General features: G+C 43.4%; 1 protein-coding gene across 2 annotated transcripts; it reads right to left on the reverse strand.

Moving 5' to 3' along the window:
• Window positions 1-622: 622 nt before the first annotated feature.
• On the reverse strand, window positions 623-7,606 carry COMMD9 (COMM domain containing 9). 2 transcript variants are annotated; one of them, XM_080395494.1, is made up of 6 exons: window positions 7,481-7,606; window positions 7,251-7,376; window positions 6,775-6,914; window positions 5,959-5,993; window positions 2,443-2,546; window positions 623-1,606 (listed from the first exon to the last, which is right to left on the reverse strand). In XM_080395494.1, exons 1-6 carry the CDS (start codon window positions 7,529-7,531, stop codon window positions 1,466-1,468), a joined length of 597 nt encoding a protein of 198 aa, XP_080251620.1. In that variant the 5' UTR covers window positions 7,532-7,606; the 3' UTR covers window positions 623-1,465. The 2 variants fall into 2 exon arrangements, with proteins under 2 accessions (XP_080251620.1, XP_080251621.1); XM_080395495.1 differs by lacking the exon at window positions 7,251-7,376 and having other exon boundaries at window positions 7,481-7,582.
• Between the last annotated feature and the right edge of the window lie 10,824 nt (window positions 7,607-18,430).

Consider the following 18,430-nt stretch of genomic DNA (forward strand, 5'->3'; position numbering starts at 1 on the left):
CTTGAACAAGTGACTTGTACATCTCATCTTGATGCACAAGCTGTAATACACCAGCATCTTTTAAAGGCACAGGCTTCATTTACGCTTAAAGTCTAGCCTGCATTCTGTGGGTATGTATAAAATTAATTAAGAAAGCTCTGTAGTTTATGCACATTTCTTGAGTGATCGCATGTTTTCAAACACAAGAGATGTTTTGTGTCTTGAAGGAGAGCCAAATGTTTTATGAAAGGTGGGACTCTGCCATAAACAAAGCATTTGGATCCAGTCTTCTCGTTTGGCACACTACAGGAAGCTCATGAGAAAGAAGAGTCTGAATTTTGTTCATTATCTGCACTTACTCCTCCACACTTTCAATGCACGTGTATTTATAAAGTTTTAGATTAGGGTCATCACCTGTAATATTGCACAGAGCTGGTGGCCATGGAAAAAGGTGCCCTAAAACTGTATTATAATGAAGGGAAGACAGTTTAAAAGATTAATCCATTTGAACAGGAAACAAAGGATCCCTCTTCAGCAACAAATGTGAACATGCATGAAACCAGCCTGGAAACCAGGCACCATCACAAAGAGGCTGAGGTAACCCAGGACAATATCTCTTCTAGAGTGAGAAGGATTCACAAAATCAATTAGCAGTTCATTTTTTAATTAAATGACTATTTGTACAAACAAACAACAGAAGACTATGGGGAAATAATAAGCACGTATTACCGCAGAAGGGTTTCCTACAGTACAGAAAACAGCCATCAATTCTTTACTTTCCCAGTCTGTTTTTTGTGCAGCTAAGGCAACACCCAGAATCCAATAAACCCAAATATGAATTATCCAAACTCCTTTTTTCTTTTCAAACAGAAGAAGGAAATTACTTGCTGCTAAAGATGTTCAGACTAGTCATTTTGCAAATGGTGCTATGAAGATGATCAGAAGGGAATGTGTTGTAGCATAATTGCCCTATTTCAAAGCATTATCCTGTAATAACAATCTGCAGCATGGCTGTGCTTCATGGAGAGGAAGTGTGTGCTGCATCCAGCATGCACCTCAGTACATGCACATTCCAGGGAGAAGCACTCTCCCCGTCTGCTAATGCTGGAAGGCAGCCCATTAACCAGCTTGAGCCTTTTAGATCCTAATTTCAGGGCAGAGAGACAGTATTTGCTTCATTGGCTGCAGCTATTTGCTATTTCCAGTTATGATCCCTGTGATTAGGCCAAGCGCTGAGCCCTCAAATCCTTTTCTGAAAGAGAGACCAGCTTTTGTTCAACAACATAGGAAAACTCTTTTTGGCATCAGACTAAAGGAATGATTAAGTGTTAGCTCTTCAAAAAGCTATCTTACTGACTCAAGAAAGAAATATCTTTAATTTCGTTTTGTTAAAAAAGAAAACATGTTATACTAGGCTGCAAATTATAAGAGCTGTAGGTAGAGAATACTTCCCTTCCTTACTGCTGGAATCCATGCCCTTGAGTATTCATTTGTTTGCAACAGCAGAAAGTTGGTCCCGGATCCTTCCTAAACCTTCTAACATAGTGTCCAGGGTTTCTTTGCTAAGTTCCACAGTCAGTGCAGAAACAACAGGATTATCTCCACATAAGGCAACATCTTCCTGAATCTGTAAACAGGGATGCAGACATCAGCTGTACGAAAAATTCATTCACTTGTTTTTCCAGTGCAACTATGAAAGTCAGTGTTTAGTAGACAGATAAAGAAACATGCTTTAAATTTGGCATTCAGCTCCATCCTGAAGGACTGTGGCACATTCTCCACGCTGTGTGCCTCACTAGTGTTCCCACTGACAGAATGCAAGTAAGCATATACTGCTATGAGTACAGGGAAATTCTCAAAAGACTTGTGGCAGGAAGCCACATCCCTATCAAAAGCATCTTAGCAGATACTGCATAGGATACTTAACCCCATCCCACACACAGGAATCAATTTTTTCCCCCCTCCTCCTCTGAAACACACTCGTCCCACTTTTACTGGTTGGGGCAATCCACAACTCTGTAGAACATAAGCAGTAACTATAGCTATACTCCCCAAATGATATATGGGGCCAGCAAAGGAAGCTTTTAGTACTCAAAAGTAATTTTTCAACTAATGCAGTTAGTTAAACATGCTGACAAGTGGCTTAGAACTAAAGGGCAATGACTTCATAATTTATCATCTTTCTTTCTGCAGAGAACAATGGTGACTGAGAACAAATATGTTGTTGTCTCACACCCTCACGCAAAGAAAACTCTCCCTTGCAAGGAAAAGAGGGCTTTCATCAGAGACATCATTCCCACATTCTGTGGCGTTTCAAAGATCATCTCTGGGAAATTCTGTTAATTGCCCACCAGGCAATAGGCAAGCACCAGATGCCTGGCTGAACTGTTTTGCACTATCACTGGTAAGTCAGGTGTTGGATGTAAATATTGGTTCTGTATCCTTTACAGCCACTGACATTACCTTTAACTGAAGCAGGCAAGTAGGGACTGCCATTCTGCTGATGCTGTCTGAAGATGTCTTGATGTCCACCCTCCAATCCATGTCAACCAACTGAGGCAGGGAGACTGAGGGATTGAAAAATGCATCTGTTAGGCCCCGCAGCACATGACGACACCAGACCCTGGAACCTGTGACTACCACCATGTACATGCTTCTGCACTTCTGGCCCTGGGAACTGTACAGCTTTAGTGCTACTATGTGGTTTCAGGTCATTTTCACTCTGCAATAAGCCAGTCTTTGAAGGGCTCTGGAAGACACTGGCAGGACAAAGAGGGTTCTCCCATCATCACATGCAAGGATGGTACAGTGCAAGACAGTCATAGGTACATTCACAAAGCAGCAAGGAGAAGGCAAACAGTAAGATTTCTTCGCCTCTTCATCCCCTGCCTTGCTGCCTTCAACATTCAACTAGTGTTTCATCATTAATTGCTCTGCGACCTACATGCTTATTACTCTGTTCTGTAACAAATAAGAAAGCACACACCAATGCTCTTAAAATTCAGCAGTATAAAACATGTTATTTCAAGTTCCTCAACCTGTGAACTAAAGCATCCTGCAGTACAGCATATGTACTGGTAAACTGCAATCTTTGCACACATACTACCAATGTGTTAAAAATATTGAAGATATCATCCTAATTAGATGTAGCCTAACAGAAATCATTCAACAGTCTGGTGCAATACTGACGTCAATAGTTCAGGGCTGGAGACACCATGAGCCTTCCAAGGGAAGGAGGACAGGTCTGACTTGGTCACCCTGTCAAGAAATTTGTGAAGCTATCTGTTGCAGACAGGACATGAGGATATTCACTCATGATGTTATGTACTTAATGGAGCGTACTGTACCATGAACCCTCAAGAGTACCTAAGCACTGTGTAAACTGGCATAAAAACTGAGATTAAGGTTCTCCTAACAAAACTCTGGCACCAACAGGCTGGCTGCAAGTGCTCTTTGTCAGTTCCTGGAAGCATAATGTTTTTCAACAGTATCTTTCAGCTACCGGTAATAAATACAGGGAATGTTTGAAGAACATATCCAAGTGAAACCAAGGCAGGTAGTTAGATGAGTGGCATGCAGATACCTTTCCCCCTTGTTTGCAAAGAAGTCTCCTATTGTCATTAAAAAAAACCCCAACATTTTAATCCAGGAAAAGTATTGACATTTCATCTCAGATTTACAAGTATTTTCTCACACAAACCGCAAACCAGAAGAAAGCATAATTAGTTATCCAACCAAATAACAACAGCAAGTGTTAAAAGATGAGGCTTGAACACTTGACTGCCCAGTGGTAAAGCACAATTTACCACCAGAATCCAGAAATTTAGAAAATGTCTGTAAGGTAAATACCTAGTTTAAAATATATGTAAGGAAACCAAGTTGTAAGGAGCAGTTTAACAGGGCATGCTTAAAAGTCATTGCCACTTTGGTAGTGTCACATTTATAAGACTCGGAACACCTCTTGCACCTATTTTGACTCCATTTTCTGGTAAGAGCTGAGCCATACTTCCTATGTTCAAAAGTACAGCACCAGTTTCCTAGGAAAAACCGTAAATTCTCACTGGAAGTCCACACTAAGGACATGGAAACAAAGACAAGCACTTTTGGTTTGAAAAGGGCATTTGCAGCTAAGGGGATTAACTGCTGTAACTATGTCAGAGTAAATGGCTACAGGGTGCCTGAAGAAACACTGTTTATGTCAGCTAGGCATTTTCAAAGAAGTCTGAATGAAGTGTAGGACCAACACCATAAAAGAACTGTGGAGGTGATGGTGTATCCTCAAACTCAATTTAAAAATAGAGTTTTCACACCATCAGCTGTGGTGCTCAGTGGGTCTGAGCGTCTCTGCAAAGCCTTATCAAACCTGGTTGTCAGCAGTTACTTGACATCTATTTAAGGGTACCAGAGGGGGGTGAAGAGGCAAAACCTAAACCCCTGTTGAGCACTAAGGAAAAAGCAGCCTCAATAGGCAACTGCAGCCTGTCTGGATTCTGCCTGTCATAAAATGCCTAGTTTCCTCCCCAAGGGTTGATTGCTGGCCTTCCTACTGGCTCCAGATGCTCAGGTTGCTTCCTAACAGTGCTTACAGAGATTTCTCTTTCTGAGGAAAGGCTCCTCCTCCTGCTCCGCTGAGCAGAGCTCCAAGGGGCAGTGCAGAACTGGCTGCCTTGCTCCTGCTTTTGGAACAAATTCCAGTTCATAGCCTGTCAAGGGCAGCGCTTGGCAGCATTTGCAACAACATAAAATACATCTGTTTAGCCTTGTATGTTAATTTGCAAAGATTGATGGGTGGTGGGTTGGGAGGGGCAGGAAACCATCCTTTTTTTATGTTAACATAAATCAGTTGATTGGAATGCCTGTTCAATAAATCATCGCCTTGGTCCCTATGTAACAGATGTCAGATATTTCATTAATACAATACTACAATAATCCATCATTTCCTAGAAGACAATCTCATTCCAACAGGGTTCAATAATCATCTAATGAATACAAAGGAATGAGTGTCAGAGCAGAGCTCCTGAGCGGTGCTCCAAGAGCCACATACCGAACCTCGCTTCTGGGTTGTGAAGACTAGCTAGTGTGCTATGCTAGTGTGTTGTGCTTGCTGTCATTTCCTCTCACGCACTGCAGTGTTAAGGATACAGGAAAAAGTATTATGTGTTTGGGTAACACTAGAACATTGTTTACTGTAAGGAACTGCTGTATTTACTGTATTAACATTATGCAATAGTTTCTTCCCTCTCCCTATTTATACTCCATTAAAACTTTGAGGGACAGTGCATTTCCAGGTCTTGCCAAACTGTTTAGCTGTTGGACATTATCTCTTCCACAGGGAAAGAAAAAGGTAAGGCGGATCCATGCAGACCTCAGGGTACTCTGTTATATATCAGCTCTTGTTTGTAAGCCTCTAAGTGCTACAGTTGTAAAGAAAACCTCATGTGCAGAAAACAAAGATTTGTAGCTACATGGAACACCTAATTGGGATGTAACTCATTGCCCATGATACTATTGTTAAAGCTTGCATTCCTTAATTACATCACTCTTTCGAAAGGTAAGGAAAAAGCAGAGTTATGAATAGATGCAGTATACTTCCTGATGCATGGAAGAGAAAAAATGCCTAAAATTTACTAGATATGCAAAGATAAGATATTCTCCTGTATTTACACATCCTTTACAGTGCACAGTTATTGAATATGGACATCACTTAGTAACTTGAATGAGGAGGTCAGACTGCTTCACTTTCAAATATGCTTCACTCTGCAAGGAAGCAACAGACTATTAAATGGAATTGCTTGAGGACTGGAAACTCAATTTAACACAGCAGCAGAGATCCGAATATAAGCTTGTTGGCCTCTGCTAAGCTCTGCAATGCCACGATCACACAGCTTCATCTAAGGCAAATGGGGGTATCCCTGTGCTATGCTACAAAACCAGGCTGTGATGCACTATTCTAAACTCTAAGCTCCAATGACTACTTACTCTGACTCGCTTGTGCTTCATTCCTCCAAGCAGATCTATGACAAAGTGGAAAAGAAAAAAACAGTATCAGCAGTGCTTTGGTCAGGAAAAAAAACCAAAGAAGAATGACAAAAAGGTAGGGAAAGCATTCAGAGTGACTTATCCCTGACAGAAGGGTCACCAGGGCTGCAGCAATAAGCAGAGGAGAGAGACTGCCTATGCTGAGGAAGGGCTGTCACTGGTGGACAACGGTGGGCAAACTGGTGACCAAGTACTGGTTCTTCTGTAAGTATGGCTCACGGCATGTACCTTTCTCCCCGGTTTTATCAAAGCAACGGGCTACCAAGCAGTGAGATGTACAAGCATGCAGAACTGCTGTCCTCTACCACCACTCACAAATGCTCTACTTCATACAGTGCCCCTGCACCTAAGCCAAGTTGGTAAGTGGATGAACACCTAGATGCTACCCAATCAGATTCTGTAGTGCTGAAATCTAGCCCTCTTAAGTAAGTTTTATCATCATCTGCAGCATCCTTCCATCACAAAGGCGAGTTGTTAGGATAAAAAGGGCTCAGCATTATGTGAACAAAGCCCACACCCATTCCAAAAGTCTTGGGAAAACCCTCTGAACCCATCCATGGCTGTGTGTTTTTTGCCATTCCACTCAGATGACATTTCATTCAACTCTGCTCATCCCAACCTGCATGATTATGTCCAAGCCATGCACAAAATTCATAGAAACCAAACTTTATGTGCCATCAACTATGCACATACCAAACCAGATATATAGGCATTAATTCTCCTGGAGAAAGGAAATGACAGGTGGGTAGCACTCACATGTTCTCCAAGATTATCTTAGTCAAAAGGTTTTTCAGGTTTTGGTGGAAGTTTTCTGGAAAGAGAGAGAGTATGTCTTCTGCTCTCGTCAAGCCACGGTACACGACATGCCTGGTAAGGTTGTGCAAAGCGGATACCAGCTGTAGAGAAGAGGAGAAAGGGCCCCGCTGGAGCCGAGGTCCTCACCGTCCTCTAGCCCGTACGCCCCACGCACCTCCCTGCGGCCTCCCGGTAAGGCTCCTCCACGCCGGGCCTGCCGGCGAGGGCCACCTTTACGGACCACGTTTCGTTTTGCAGCAGCGGCCACGGTCCTTCGGAGTCCGGTGGCGCCGCGCGCGGCCGCGCCAACCCCGCCGCCGGCGGCCGCTCCGCTCCGTCGCGCACGGGAAGGCCCAGGCGGGGAGGTCCCGTCCCGCCGCCCCTTCCAGAGGGGGCACTCCCGCAGGCATCCCGCCCGCTGTCCCGCCCGGCCCTACCTGCTCCGCCTCCTCGGGGCCGGCGGCGAGGCTGGGGCAGGCGCGCTGCGCCAGCGGCCCGAGGCGGGCGGGAGGGCTGGAGAAACACTCCTGGCACAGCTGCCGCACGGCGTCCCTCGACGACGCCTGCCGGGGAGCAAAGCGGGGGGCGCTCAGCCGCGGCCCGGGAGAGACAGCCCGCGCTGCCAGGCCGGGAGCTTCGTCCCGCAGCAGCTCGGCACCCCGCTCACCTTCAGCAGGCTCTGCAGGGCGGCGAACTCCGCTCGCCGCACCACCGCCATCTTGGCGCTGTCAGCTGAGGCGGGCGGGGGCGGGGCTGGGGGCGGGGCTGAGGGCGGGCGTGAGGGAGGGGGCCTCAGGGCGGGGCGTGCGTGCTGGTGCGGGGGCGCTCGGCATCCTCCGGCTGCCGCCGCGCGGGGAAGCCCGGCAGTGCAGCTGCACCACGGCGTCGCTAGTGAGGCAGGAGGGGCGAGGGCAAGCCTTAAATAATAGAACTGTCCTCTCCGATCTACTCGTTCTTTTACTGTTGGTGCAAGTCTGTGCGTTGCGTGCAGAATTTAGCTGTAAACGCTGTTTTCAGCTACTAGGAACTCAGGCAAGAGATTTATCGTGGCACTGCTGCAGTGATACGGGCCATTATTTTACTGAACCATGTGTATCTTCCGGTTGGTGCAGGATCTAAATAAGTTCTCTTTCTGATAGGAATGGTCTTCTCTTTGTCTTGTGTTAATTCCTAGCATGTCTGGTTCCAGGGCATCAGTAATCTATGCCCTTTCCCCATTGCTACATCTGTCAGAGCACCCTCATCCGCGTTTCCATTTGCATCATGCTGTAAGCAGGGTAACACATGGTAAGAAATGCAAGTATGTAAATGCTGTTTGCATTGGGCTTCACAAGTTTGGCAGGGCTTCCTGAGAGAAACTGGTTTCCCTCTCATGCTGGGAAACCTTGAAGGGCAGAAGAATCCAAAGGGAGAGGATTTTATTTTCAATCATTTTTCATGAGCAACAGGAAATGAGGCTCAGAGGGAACTATTTTGGGGTTTGAGTTTACCATCTGTGGCCTCTTGAAATTAATCAGTGTGATCGATAAGTGTAGAAGAGCTGGCACATATCTGTTGCTTTCTCTAGCTCTGTGTCACCAACAAATCTAACGCAGCACATTAGGTAAAGCTGAGGGTTAGCTGTGTGGAGTCATCTTCAGGGCGTGACCTTCCTGGTAGAGCAGGTGTGCTGCCAAGTTGAGGTGGCGGGACTGAGTGGGCAGTGGATCTTGTGGATGGCCATTGCTTATCCAGGTGCCTGCAGTATACAACTCAATACTCTGATCAGAAAAGGGAAATGAGCTACACCGGCAACACTGTCTATTCCTTCCCGAGAGGAAGTATCAGAGAAATCGGCAATTGTCTCTGTACTTATGCCACAGTGATCATTTTCCACTTACGCAAATACAGCGGTATCTGTAAACTAGATACTGGAATAGAGCAGAATGTGAATGGAAAGACAGTGGGATCCTAATTTTTGTTTGCAAGATGAAAGGTCTGCAGAACTAGTGGGCTAAACATTAGCATCTGAAAGGACAAAAAATGGGGCAGCAGTTAGAGGTCAGGGTTTAAGAAACCGGAAATTGGAATCATGTTCTCTTGACCCTGCTTCAGTGTTCAGATGATGCAAGGTAGGTCATTTTTGTAACCTGAGTGTCAGGAGGGTAATGTAACTAACTGTGTAAGATAAAGTCCTGCATTAATAAATGAGAATTTATTAACATCAGCAGTAAGCGTGGAAGTTGTGAAAGGATAAACAGAATTAAGGCAGTATTAACACAGTATCAACACTGTGTTACAATCTGAGCAAGTAAGCCTAAAGGAAACATAGGGATTGATCACAGGATATCACTTAAAATTTTTAATTGCATCATTAACCTCTTGTAATCTGCTTGCTTTTCTTTTTTCCAAACCATTAAAATCAGCATTTTCTACAGTCAGAGAGAAGTAGAATTTTTCTAAGCAGTAAAATTTCTGAAGTGCTGTGTGCAGCTATGGAAGATGGTCACTGGGTTTTTTTCAGCACATTTCTAAAGTGACAATTTTACAAGACCTATGTAAAATCAGATTGATACATGCCTAGGTTAAGGGCTTAATTGGACAGAGTAACTTTGTCAGACAAGTAGGTAGAGAGATGCAAAGGGCAGAGAGTAGGTAACTGTCATTGGGTATTATCACAAGGGTATGTGGCAAGAGAGAACATTTACCTGTGAGATACATATTCAGAGCAAAGGTGCTGATTTGCAGTAACAGCAGCTGGCATCATACCATATCCAGTCTCCAGTCCACCTCCTATTGTTGCCATTTCCTCACTGTGGGAGCCATGTAATTATGAAAAAGAAGAAGAAGAAGAAGAAGAAGGTGTACATTCATTGTATCTCTGAGTTCTCATTCAAAAAAGAGTGCTTTTGGCAACAAAAAGAACTTCATTTACAAACAGTGGGGTTCTGAAACTGCCATTTCTTTTGCACTCGTGTTCACTATTTCAAGCAGAAATTGGCCAGGTAGTAACCACTGAATTAGCAGTAAGTGCCAAGCAGACCAACCCTCCAGCAGCATTCATACATATATATAAACATATATATCAGAGTTAGTGTGCCCAGGCACCAGCTGGTCATTGAGCTCTGCCTGTGCAAGCACAGTATGATGACGGAGTGTCAACTGGCCTTTGCAGTGCAGAACAGAGGTGTGAAACCATGGTTCGGGTGGCCAAGGTAGAAATAACTCTGTTGCCTGGGCCATACATGACCGTGCTGGTGGGCAGGAAAATCATAGCATGGCTTCAATGAAGATCACCTAATTCTGTCACCTGTGTCATAGGCTCAGGAAAACTGTACCTCCACTAAGGAAGCCTTAAGCCACATTTGGCCAAAAGTTACCTATTTCGATTCACTGTAGACTCTGACAGCCTTTGATGCCCGTGTTGCTATACAGGAGTCAGCACAGCACAAGATACCTCCTGAGTAAGAAACAAAATGGGAAGAATGAAAAACAGCAAGACAGAAGCCTAAGGGTATTTTCAGAGCTGCAAGGACCCTAATTCTGTAATGGTAACAGGCACTGAGTTGTAAGCATGAGAGAGGTGCTGTTTGGAGTTGAAACCAAACAAAACTGTTTTCTTTATGTGCGTTCATGGTGCTGCAGGCATCACTGTCCTGGCACACATAGCCATTCCATGCAAGGCCCACAGCAGCCCTGCCTCTGCAGGGGATGTAGAGCAGCAGCAAGATGGAAACAAAGCCATGGCATGGAAAGAGGGGCTATCAGTGCTCTGACTCAAACTCTGCACTGAAGGTTTGGCAGGTCTAGTTTGAAGGAGAACAGGGTAACAACAGCAGTGACTGCTGTGCGCACGGCACGGCAGCCCACTGCCCTGGCCAAGTCAGCTTTTGCCAGGGACAAAGTCAGCCGGCAGAGATGGGAACCAGTTAATTACTTCTGAAAGCATAAAGTTCTTGTGTTTATAGTGTAAGTTTCCCATTAGTTCTTTTAAATTTAATTAAATAGTTGTGGATTTTAAAAAATTCAGAACACTCTGTGGTGATTTGTGGTCTTTTCCTCTCTGTAAACTGCAGAATGGAGCTTGCAAAAAAACCAGCCTCTTAGGACATGCTGTAGTTAATCCTGGCACCCAAGATATGTAGATTAACCCAAGATATGTATCTGAATCTTTTGCCATGCTGAGAAGAGCACCTAAGCATTGCTGTGCTTGTTGTTTTGCTTCCTACTGACTGGCACATCCAGGAGACAACCCAACTTCATTCCTTTTCCCCACAATGACAGCATTGTTTAGTTCAGATCAGCATAAACTGATGCTTGGTGCCTCATGGTACCAGAGACTGATTCAAAGGGCTACTGGGGAGTGTCACAGCCTTAAATAAAACTATGAAGCTGAACCTAGATTTTGTTTTGTTTTGATAGCTGTTACTTAAAGCTCCCAGTATTTCTCTGATTAAAAACATCTTCTTCTGACGGTTATAAATTTACCTTTTAGTTGAAAACCCAGTGACCATGAGCCTAACAGCAACACTAGGAAGTCATTGCTTGACTCACAGCTACTGATGTTTCTGGCTCCGGGATACTCAATTGCTTTTACTCAGGCTGTGCAGCCTCACTATGACAGATTGTATCAGCAGAAGAGCTACTACCTGGGGAACAGGAGCTCAGGGAAGTCAACTGCAGACATGGCTTTTTTGGTAGAGTGTTCCTCTGGAAACTATAGGTATGCTGAGGATTTGTGTCAGCTCAGGAAGAGAACCTACACATGCAACAGAAAGGCTGGAGATAGTGGCTGACTTTACAGTTACAGTGTATCCACATATCATACAAACCTGTGATTACAAAAGGCAGCATAAATACAGTGGTGTAAAGGCTCCTCTGCTTTTGCCTGTAGCTCTTCATGCCAGTGCTACATGGGAGCATGGCTGCCTGAATCCTCATCTCAAGCTGTCTTGCCAATATACAGTGGTGTAACGTTTTGCAACTTCATTACTCAGTGACACAAATACCAAGGAGCTGAAGCACTACATTCAGGGAAAATTGCCTCCACTGGTAAAAATAATGCTTACATCAACACAAACACAGGTTTTTGGTAGCAAGGCCGATTCACATCACCAACTATTCTGAATCTGCATGTCTCAAAATGAGGCAGAATGAGTTTTCCTATCTTCAGCTACAAACTGTTACAGTTCAGGTAAGTATAGTTACTTTGTACCTCAGGATATATTGCCAGGTAGCAATCTGGACACCATGTCTCAGTCTGTTATGCCTTCTTTTCTGCCTTGTGGTTGTAATGAAATAAGTGGTTGTAATGAAATAAGGTAAATTCAGGACAGTGTATAACCATTACAGCAGTCCTGCCAGCAATATTTATAATGTGTCTTCAGTAGTGTTTTAGTTCAGATCAGAAGTGTACTATTGATAAAAATCTCCCGATCATCTCTGTTGCCTGTGTTTCATTTTACATCAGGACCTGATTTTGGAGTGCAGGGACTAGATTATCTTCAGTTAGATTAAACTGGAAAATGTTCTCCAGAGGTGCACCTAATGTGCTCAGACTTCAATAGGCATTCAGCCCAGGCAACCCAAATAAAGGTGGTTTGAATTGAAAAAAAAAAAAAAAAAAAAGGAATATAAATAGCATGCATTTCAGATCCTCAGCATATGTGTCGAGCATCTGCAGTATAGATTCTTGGTCTTTTTGACCTTACAATGCAGATGTAACCTTACCTGATTTTTGAGAGGGGCTGAGAGGACCTACAGAAAAACAGGCTCCTGATTTTTTCTTTCATCTTCTTCATATATGAAATGGACCAAGTGAAATTTTTGCTCCTCCATAGACTATGATCCTTAGTGAATTAGTGCTTACACAGTACCATTGCAAGTGACATGTCATTGCTGTAAATGTACTGATAATGGTGAGGAAAAGATGTTATTTTGTGCTATAGCTTCTAAAATATTTCACAACTTACATAACTGGTTAACACTTCATTTGTTGCTGAAAATATAGCCACTTCTACTCACTGAGTCAGCACACATAAATACAATATAACTATAGGAAGAGGGGAAAAAAGGGGAGATTGCATAAAGAATACCATGTTCCAGGTAAAAATCAGCATATCACAACTGAAATTGGATTCAGATTAGCATTTGCCTCTGCTTTTATGATAAGATTCAATGTGATTTTTAAGTACTCAGAATTCTCCCAGCTAGATTTCATGGAGAAATGTAGTCTGGAAATGCTCTAATTCAGCACACTGAGGCAGAAGTCCTGGAAAAAATGGTTTCTACAGTAGAAAAAAAAGAGTACTCATAGCATCCTTGATATTTTTCCTGTCTGCATTTCTAAACGGAAAGGCATTTGAGATACTGGTTAATGTAAGGACAGTATTTAGAGAAAATGGGATGTTAATTTGTAACAGAAAAAATATGCTGCATTTTCAACAATTCATAGCAGAATTTTTTTTCTTAAGCAGAAGCAAACAGGAAGCATAACTCTTTCATTATCACCACTCATTCAGATTTGATTCAACTAGAAAAGTCTGTAGAAAAAAAATATAATTAAACCCCCCTCTTTCCTTCCTGGAACAGGAAATGTAAAAATAGGAATAGCCTACTTCCAAATCCTGCTGAAAGAGGTGAAAATATCTCATTTATTTGCCAAAAAAAAAAAAAAGGCTCTACCTTTGTTTTGAAAAGGCAAGTATAATGAGCTAACCAGTTTCAGGTATGAATATGCAGCATATTGAAAAAGTTCTTTCTGAAGTGACACTGAGAGCACTAAAGCACACAGAGATATTAACTGCCTTGATTTTCAAGACTGCTATCAGAAGCTCCAAAACTGTTCCAATCTGTGAACCGCTATCAGTCCATAAAATGTAAAAATGCAGGCAATGAAATACTTGCTGACTTCTGACTGACTGTTGCAAGCCAGTGAGCAATATCAGTGCTCCAGCTAAAATGGCTCTGATTATATACATGTAATTTAATTTTTCTAAAATCACAGCATTTTATGAACTAGATTTCAGGTGCTTCATGTAGTGACCTCCTAATTGAAAAACACTAGTAGTATATAATATGTTCCAGAGATTCCCTACTCCCCCCCTCCACCCACCCCCCAAAAAAATAATAATAATTTAAAAAAATTGGGTTGTTAATTACAAAAGCTTAAGAACCATGTTTCTTATGTCCCAGGTCTGGACTTGGATACTGATTATTGGTTAGAAACTTCCTGTCCCAACTCTGTCTTTCTCTTGGTCAGCTTCAAGCCACAGTTTGAAAAACTGATGCATTATACATTTTATACATTGCAGAGAAATTTCTTTTTCAGAAGACTCACTAACCCAAATAGGTAAGCTTCAAATACTGTGCAGTTGAAACCCCCAAAATCTTGAAGTGGGAGCCTCAGAGTCTAAAAATCTTCTGTTGGAGTCATGTGAATCACTGTGTTTCGACAACCGTTCCCATTTCTCAAGAGGAGGCATGAGAGGAGTTTTGAATTTTTTAGGTCTATCTTTGGCCAGTAACTTGACTAAAGAGGCAGTCACATTTGAGGGAACTTGAACAGATGATCCTCTCAAAATGCTAAGGCCAACTCTCCTCCCATATAGAGCAGGGATGTTTCATCCAGAATACTTTGTTGGTTGCATCCAGCAGCCTGCACTCGCCATCTTCTACAAATATGATCTACATGATTAGCTGGAACTGTGTCAACACCCCCAGACTACAGCACAGGATACAGGAGGATTTTATTACGAGTTGGGTTTCCTGGAGGGAAGTCAGCTAAAGAGGAGGCTTGCATTCTCCTCACTGTATTGTTCAGCCAGACAGACTTGGACCCTGGCCTTTTCTGTTTCTTCATTCAGACAGCCCATCTCCTTGCATACCAATCTGTATGTGTACAGTAAACAGTGGAAGCTCACTGTAGTGGTAATAATGCATTGCAGCTACAAGAATCCACATCTTCCCTGGCCAACTGCTAATCTTGGTTCTTTCTGCCCTCTTTTCCCTGCTGCCAGGCTAATGCAAGAAGGTAGATGCAGGCAGTCTGCATCCTGTTCATGCAGACTGTCATTTCCCTGAGCACTGCTGCATGCTGTAACTTTCATCAGATGAAAAAAATACCTTTATGTCAGCAAAATGTCTTTTTCAAGAGTAATGGAGGTGTCAGAAGGTTTCATTTCTTAAACATGCATATTTAAAACAGAGGAAAACTTTTTTTTTTCCTGTTTTGTTAATTTTATGACCATTGCATGTAAAGAAGCACAGAATATGGAATCAGATTATGGCTTCTTAGAATTGACCTCATTGACTTTGCATTTCAGGCTGTGGCTACATATTTGGCAGCAACATAGCTTAACTCATGTTAATCCCATTATTTCTCTTTGCCTCCTCACAGGAACATGTGTCATCCAAATGGAGTTTTCCCCAGCAAGACACCTGCCCTTTGCAGACCCTGGAAAACATAGATAAATTCAAATCTATCTGCAATTGTAGGGGAGTGATTGAAGTGCAGGAAGCACCTCTTGCTAGCTTTAACTAAGCTAAACCAGGTAAAAATATTGGTAGAGATGACTGAGAGAAGTCATCTTTCCATATGCTTTTCCTGCTACTAGGGTCAACCCAAGGCATCTACTTTTGGCAACCGTTGGAGACAGAAGACTGAGCTAAGGAGACCCATTCCGGCCATTAATATGTATCATTGTCTAGTAACCAAACACAGGCTAGCCAATGTCCCTGCTAGCCTGCCTGAGCTGAGATTCATGCAGACGTGTTCCCTATTTCCAGTTGCTTCTAACTGTACAATTAGACTAAGCAAGTGTCTCTCAGTGGTGGAACTACTACATTTTTAAACAGGTTGATCATTCATGGTGAAAATGGATCTGTCAGACAACATGTAGCTGCACCTGCATTTGCCTCTTAATTCCAAAATCCTTTGCCTAGGCCTGAACATCACCTCTCCTTCACTGAGCAACACCATGTGCTAGGTCCAGCCTATTGCAGAGTCCCTTCATAAGACACGTTTCCCAGCTGAGCAGGGAAGACTCTGATGTTCCCCAGCTGCAGGTGAACATCAGAGTCTGTTGCTCTTTGTATATGTGTCTCACTCAGTAGAGCTCCTGGCCCACGATGTAGTGCAATGCTAGCCCAGGCACTGCTTTACTGAGGTCTCATTAAAGCTATTTTTTTCCACCGTTAAGGACTGTGCCTTTCCGTGACCTAGCAGATGCACTTGCTGTCACAGAGGGAAGATGTGAGAGAGGATGCCTGCCCAGGGCATGTGTGTATGGGTCCAGTGGGTAATACTGCAGAGTAAATTATGGTTTATTTGGAAGGGGTTTGCCATTTTGATTTCACATATTTCAGCAAGGTGTGAAAATGGTGGGGAAGGGAGGGAGAGAGAGAGGGAGGCAAAGAAAGGAGGCAGGATGTTTTAGTCGTTGAATTCTTTTGTTTGCAAAGCCCAAGTGTTGGCCCTGTGTCTGTTTTTGTGAGTTGGCACTACACACACGCAAAAAAAAGCTTGGATTTCCTTTATGGATGGCTGAAATTCCAGTCTTGCCTCGCAGAAGGGTAAGTTCCACATAAAGAACATTCTCTCTGGAGATTTTTTGAAAATAAATCAGAAACCTAATAGACAGAAAAATTCTGAGGACTGGAGATGTGTCAAACTGATTTGCCCAGCTTCATATTGGCACAGTTAGGATATGATTCTCTTCCATAAAAACACAGAGCCCTAGACACATATTCCACAGCTGGTGTTAAACACCCATGTTAGCTCTCTGGAGGAGAGTGTATCTGTACAGACAGCCATGTGATCACCATAAAGTATTGCTCATAAACAATATGAACACGTGCATATGGGTTTCGCTAGTAAAATACATTTATTCTGGTAATAACAAGCTGAATCTCACAAGTGCACAGGCCCTACTGGCTTGCAAAGACTCACACTATGCAGAAGATTGATACACAGACTGCACCTTGATTTAAGTAGCACTTTTTGCATCCTATATCCTTGCTCCCACTTTATAGTGCCTTTGTGATACAAAGGCTCTACCTGATAATAATAGATAATTTGGGATCAGAGTCATCTGATAGCATGGAGGAATATTCCATGAAGCTGTTCTTTACTTTACCATCCACATAACTACCATAAGCTGTGCATATTCTGGGTATTTGCATCTTAGTCTTACTCTGTATATTCAAATGCAGTCCACCTTTCCAATGCCCGCATTTGTCCACCAAACCTTCTCAGCCTCTAGTTAAATCTTACAGTATAGCCTCACCATACACATCACTTCTATGCCAGAAGTCTCTGGCACTTCTATGCCACATGGAAACATCTATTCAAGCACCTTGAATCCTGTGTTCAGTTTTGGGCCCCTCACTATGAGACAGACGCTGAGGTGCTGGAACACATCCAAAGAAGGGCAACGAAGCTAGTGAAGGATCTAGCGAACAGGACCTATGAGGAGTGGCGGAGTGAACTGGGGTTGTTTAGTTTGGAGAAAAGAAGGCTCAGGGGGGACCTGTTCACTCTCTACAACTACCTGAAAGGAGGTTGTAACGAGGTGGTTGTTGGTCTCTTCTCCCAAGTAACAAATGATAGGACAAGAGGAAACAGCCTCAAGTTGCACCAAGGGAGGTTTAAACTGATGTTAGGAAAAAATTATTCACCAGAAGGGTTGTCAAGCATTGGAACAGACTGCCCAGGGAAGGGGTTGAGTTGCCACCCCTGGGTATTTGAAAGATGCATAGATGTGGCACTTAGGGACAGGGTTTAGTGGCGGAGTTAGCAGTGCTACGTTACCTGTTGGTTCTCAATGATCTTAAAGGTCATTTCCAACCTAAATGATTCTGTGATCCTAAGATTCTAAGGAGTTTAACTGGTCAAGAAAGACAAATATAGTTACAGAGTTATAACTCATTAATTCTGCCAGTCCCTTTCTCTATGTAAATAAACTCTGAATGGCTGAGGGTTTTCTTCTCCCCACTGACATCCCCTAGCCTTCTCCTCCACAGCACAACCCAATTCCTGGGCAGACAACAATAAGGTCCTTTAGCTATTAAAGGCATCTCCCAGTTTGGCCCAACCTCAGCACTGCTACATCTGGGAGAAATTACCTGGCATTTACAGTGGGAGTCAGGAGCAGATTAAGCACTAAGATGTAAACTTGTAAATGCAGACTATAGCACCCAGCTGCATTCTGTTGTCCCTTCCTTTATCAAGGAAGGCAGTGTCATGCCTGGGAGATGAGGCTAAATTGTCAGCAACTGTGCCAAACCAGCAGCATATGCCACACAACAAGTCAGAAACCTGCTCTGAGGGGAAAAGGTATGTCTGCGTATCATCCCACCAACTGTGGGATGGCTGGGAAGGTTCACATCTCTCCTGCATTCTTTCTGAATATAAATACAGGAAGAGCCACTGTGGTCACTTCTGGCATGACACATGATTTCTTGGCCCCTGACTAAACTGTTTCTCGTGCCAGTCACCCCAGGAGGTGAATATGTCCTTCTGCTGTGTCCGCACAGATTCACTGACTTCAGCTGGCTCTGAGAGCTACATTAAAGTGATGGTGCTGAATGCCTTCAGGTGTTTTAAGGACAAAAATCTCTTTTTCTCTCACTTAAGAGA

This window comes from Falco punctatus (assembly GCF_963210335.1).
Source record: "Falco punctatus genome assembly, chromosome: 7".
In the NCBI taxonomy this organism is placed as follows: Eukaryota; Metazoa; Chordata; class Aves; order Falconiformes; family Falconidae; genus Falco; species Falco punctatus.

Coding starts and splice junctions, on each gene's coding strand:
- COMMD9 (XM_080395494.1), bottom strand. CDS start 7,531: ATGGCGGTGGTGCGGCGAGCGGAGTTCGCCGCCCTGCAGAGCCTGCTG. Junction 6,915..7,250: donor GCCCCGAGGAGGCGGAGCAG/GTAGGGCCGGGC, acceptor TCTTCTCTACAG/CTGGTATCCGCTTTGCACAA. Junction 2,547..5,958: donor TGAAGCACAAGCGAGTCAGA/GTAAGTAGTCAT, acceptor TCAATCCCTCAG/TCTCCCTGCCTCAGTTGGTT.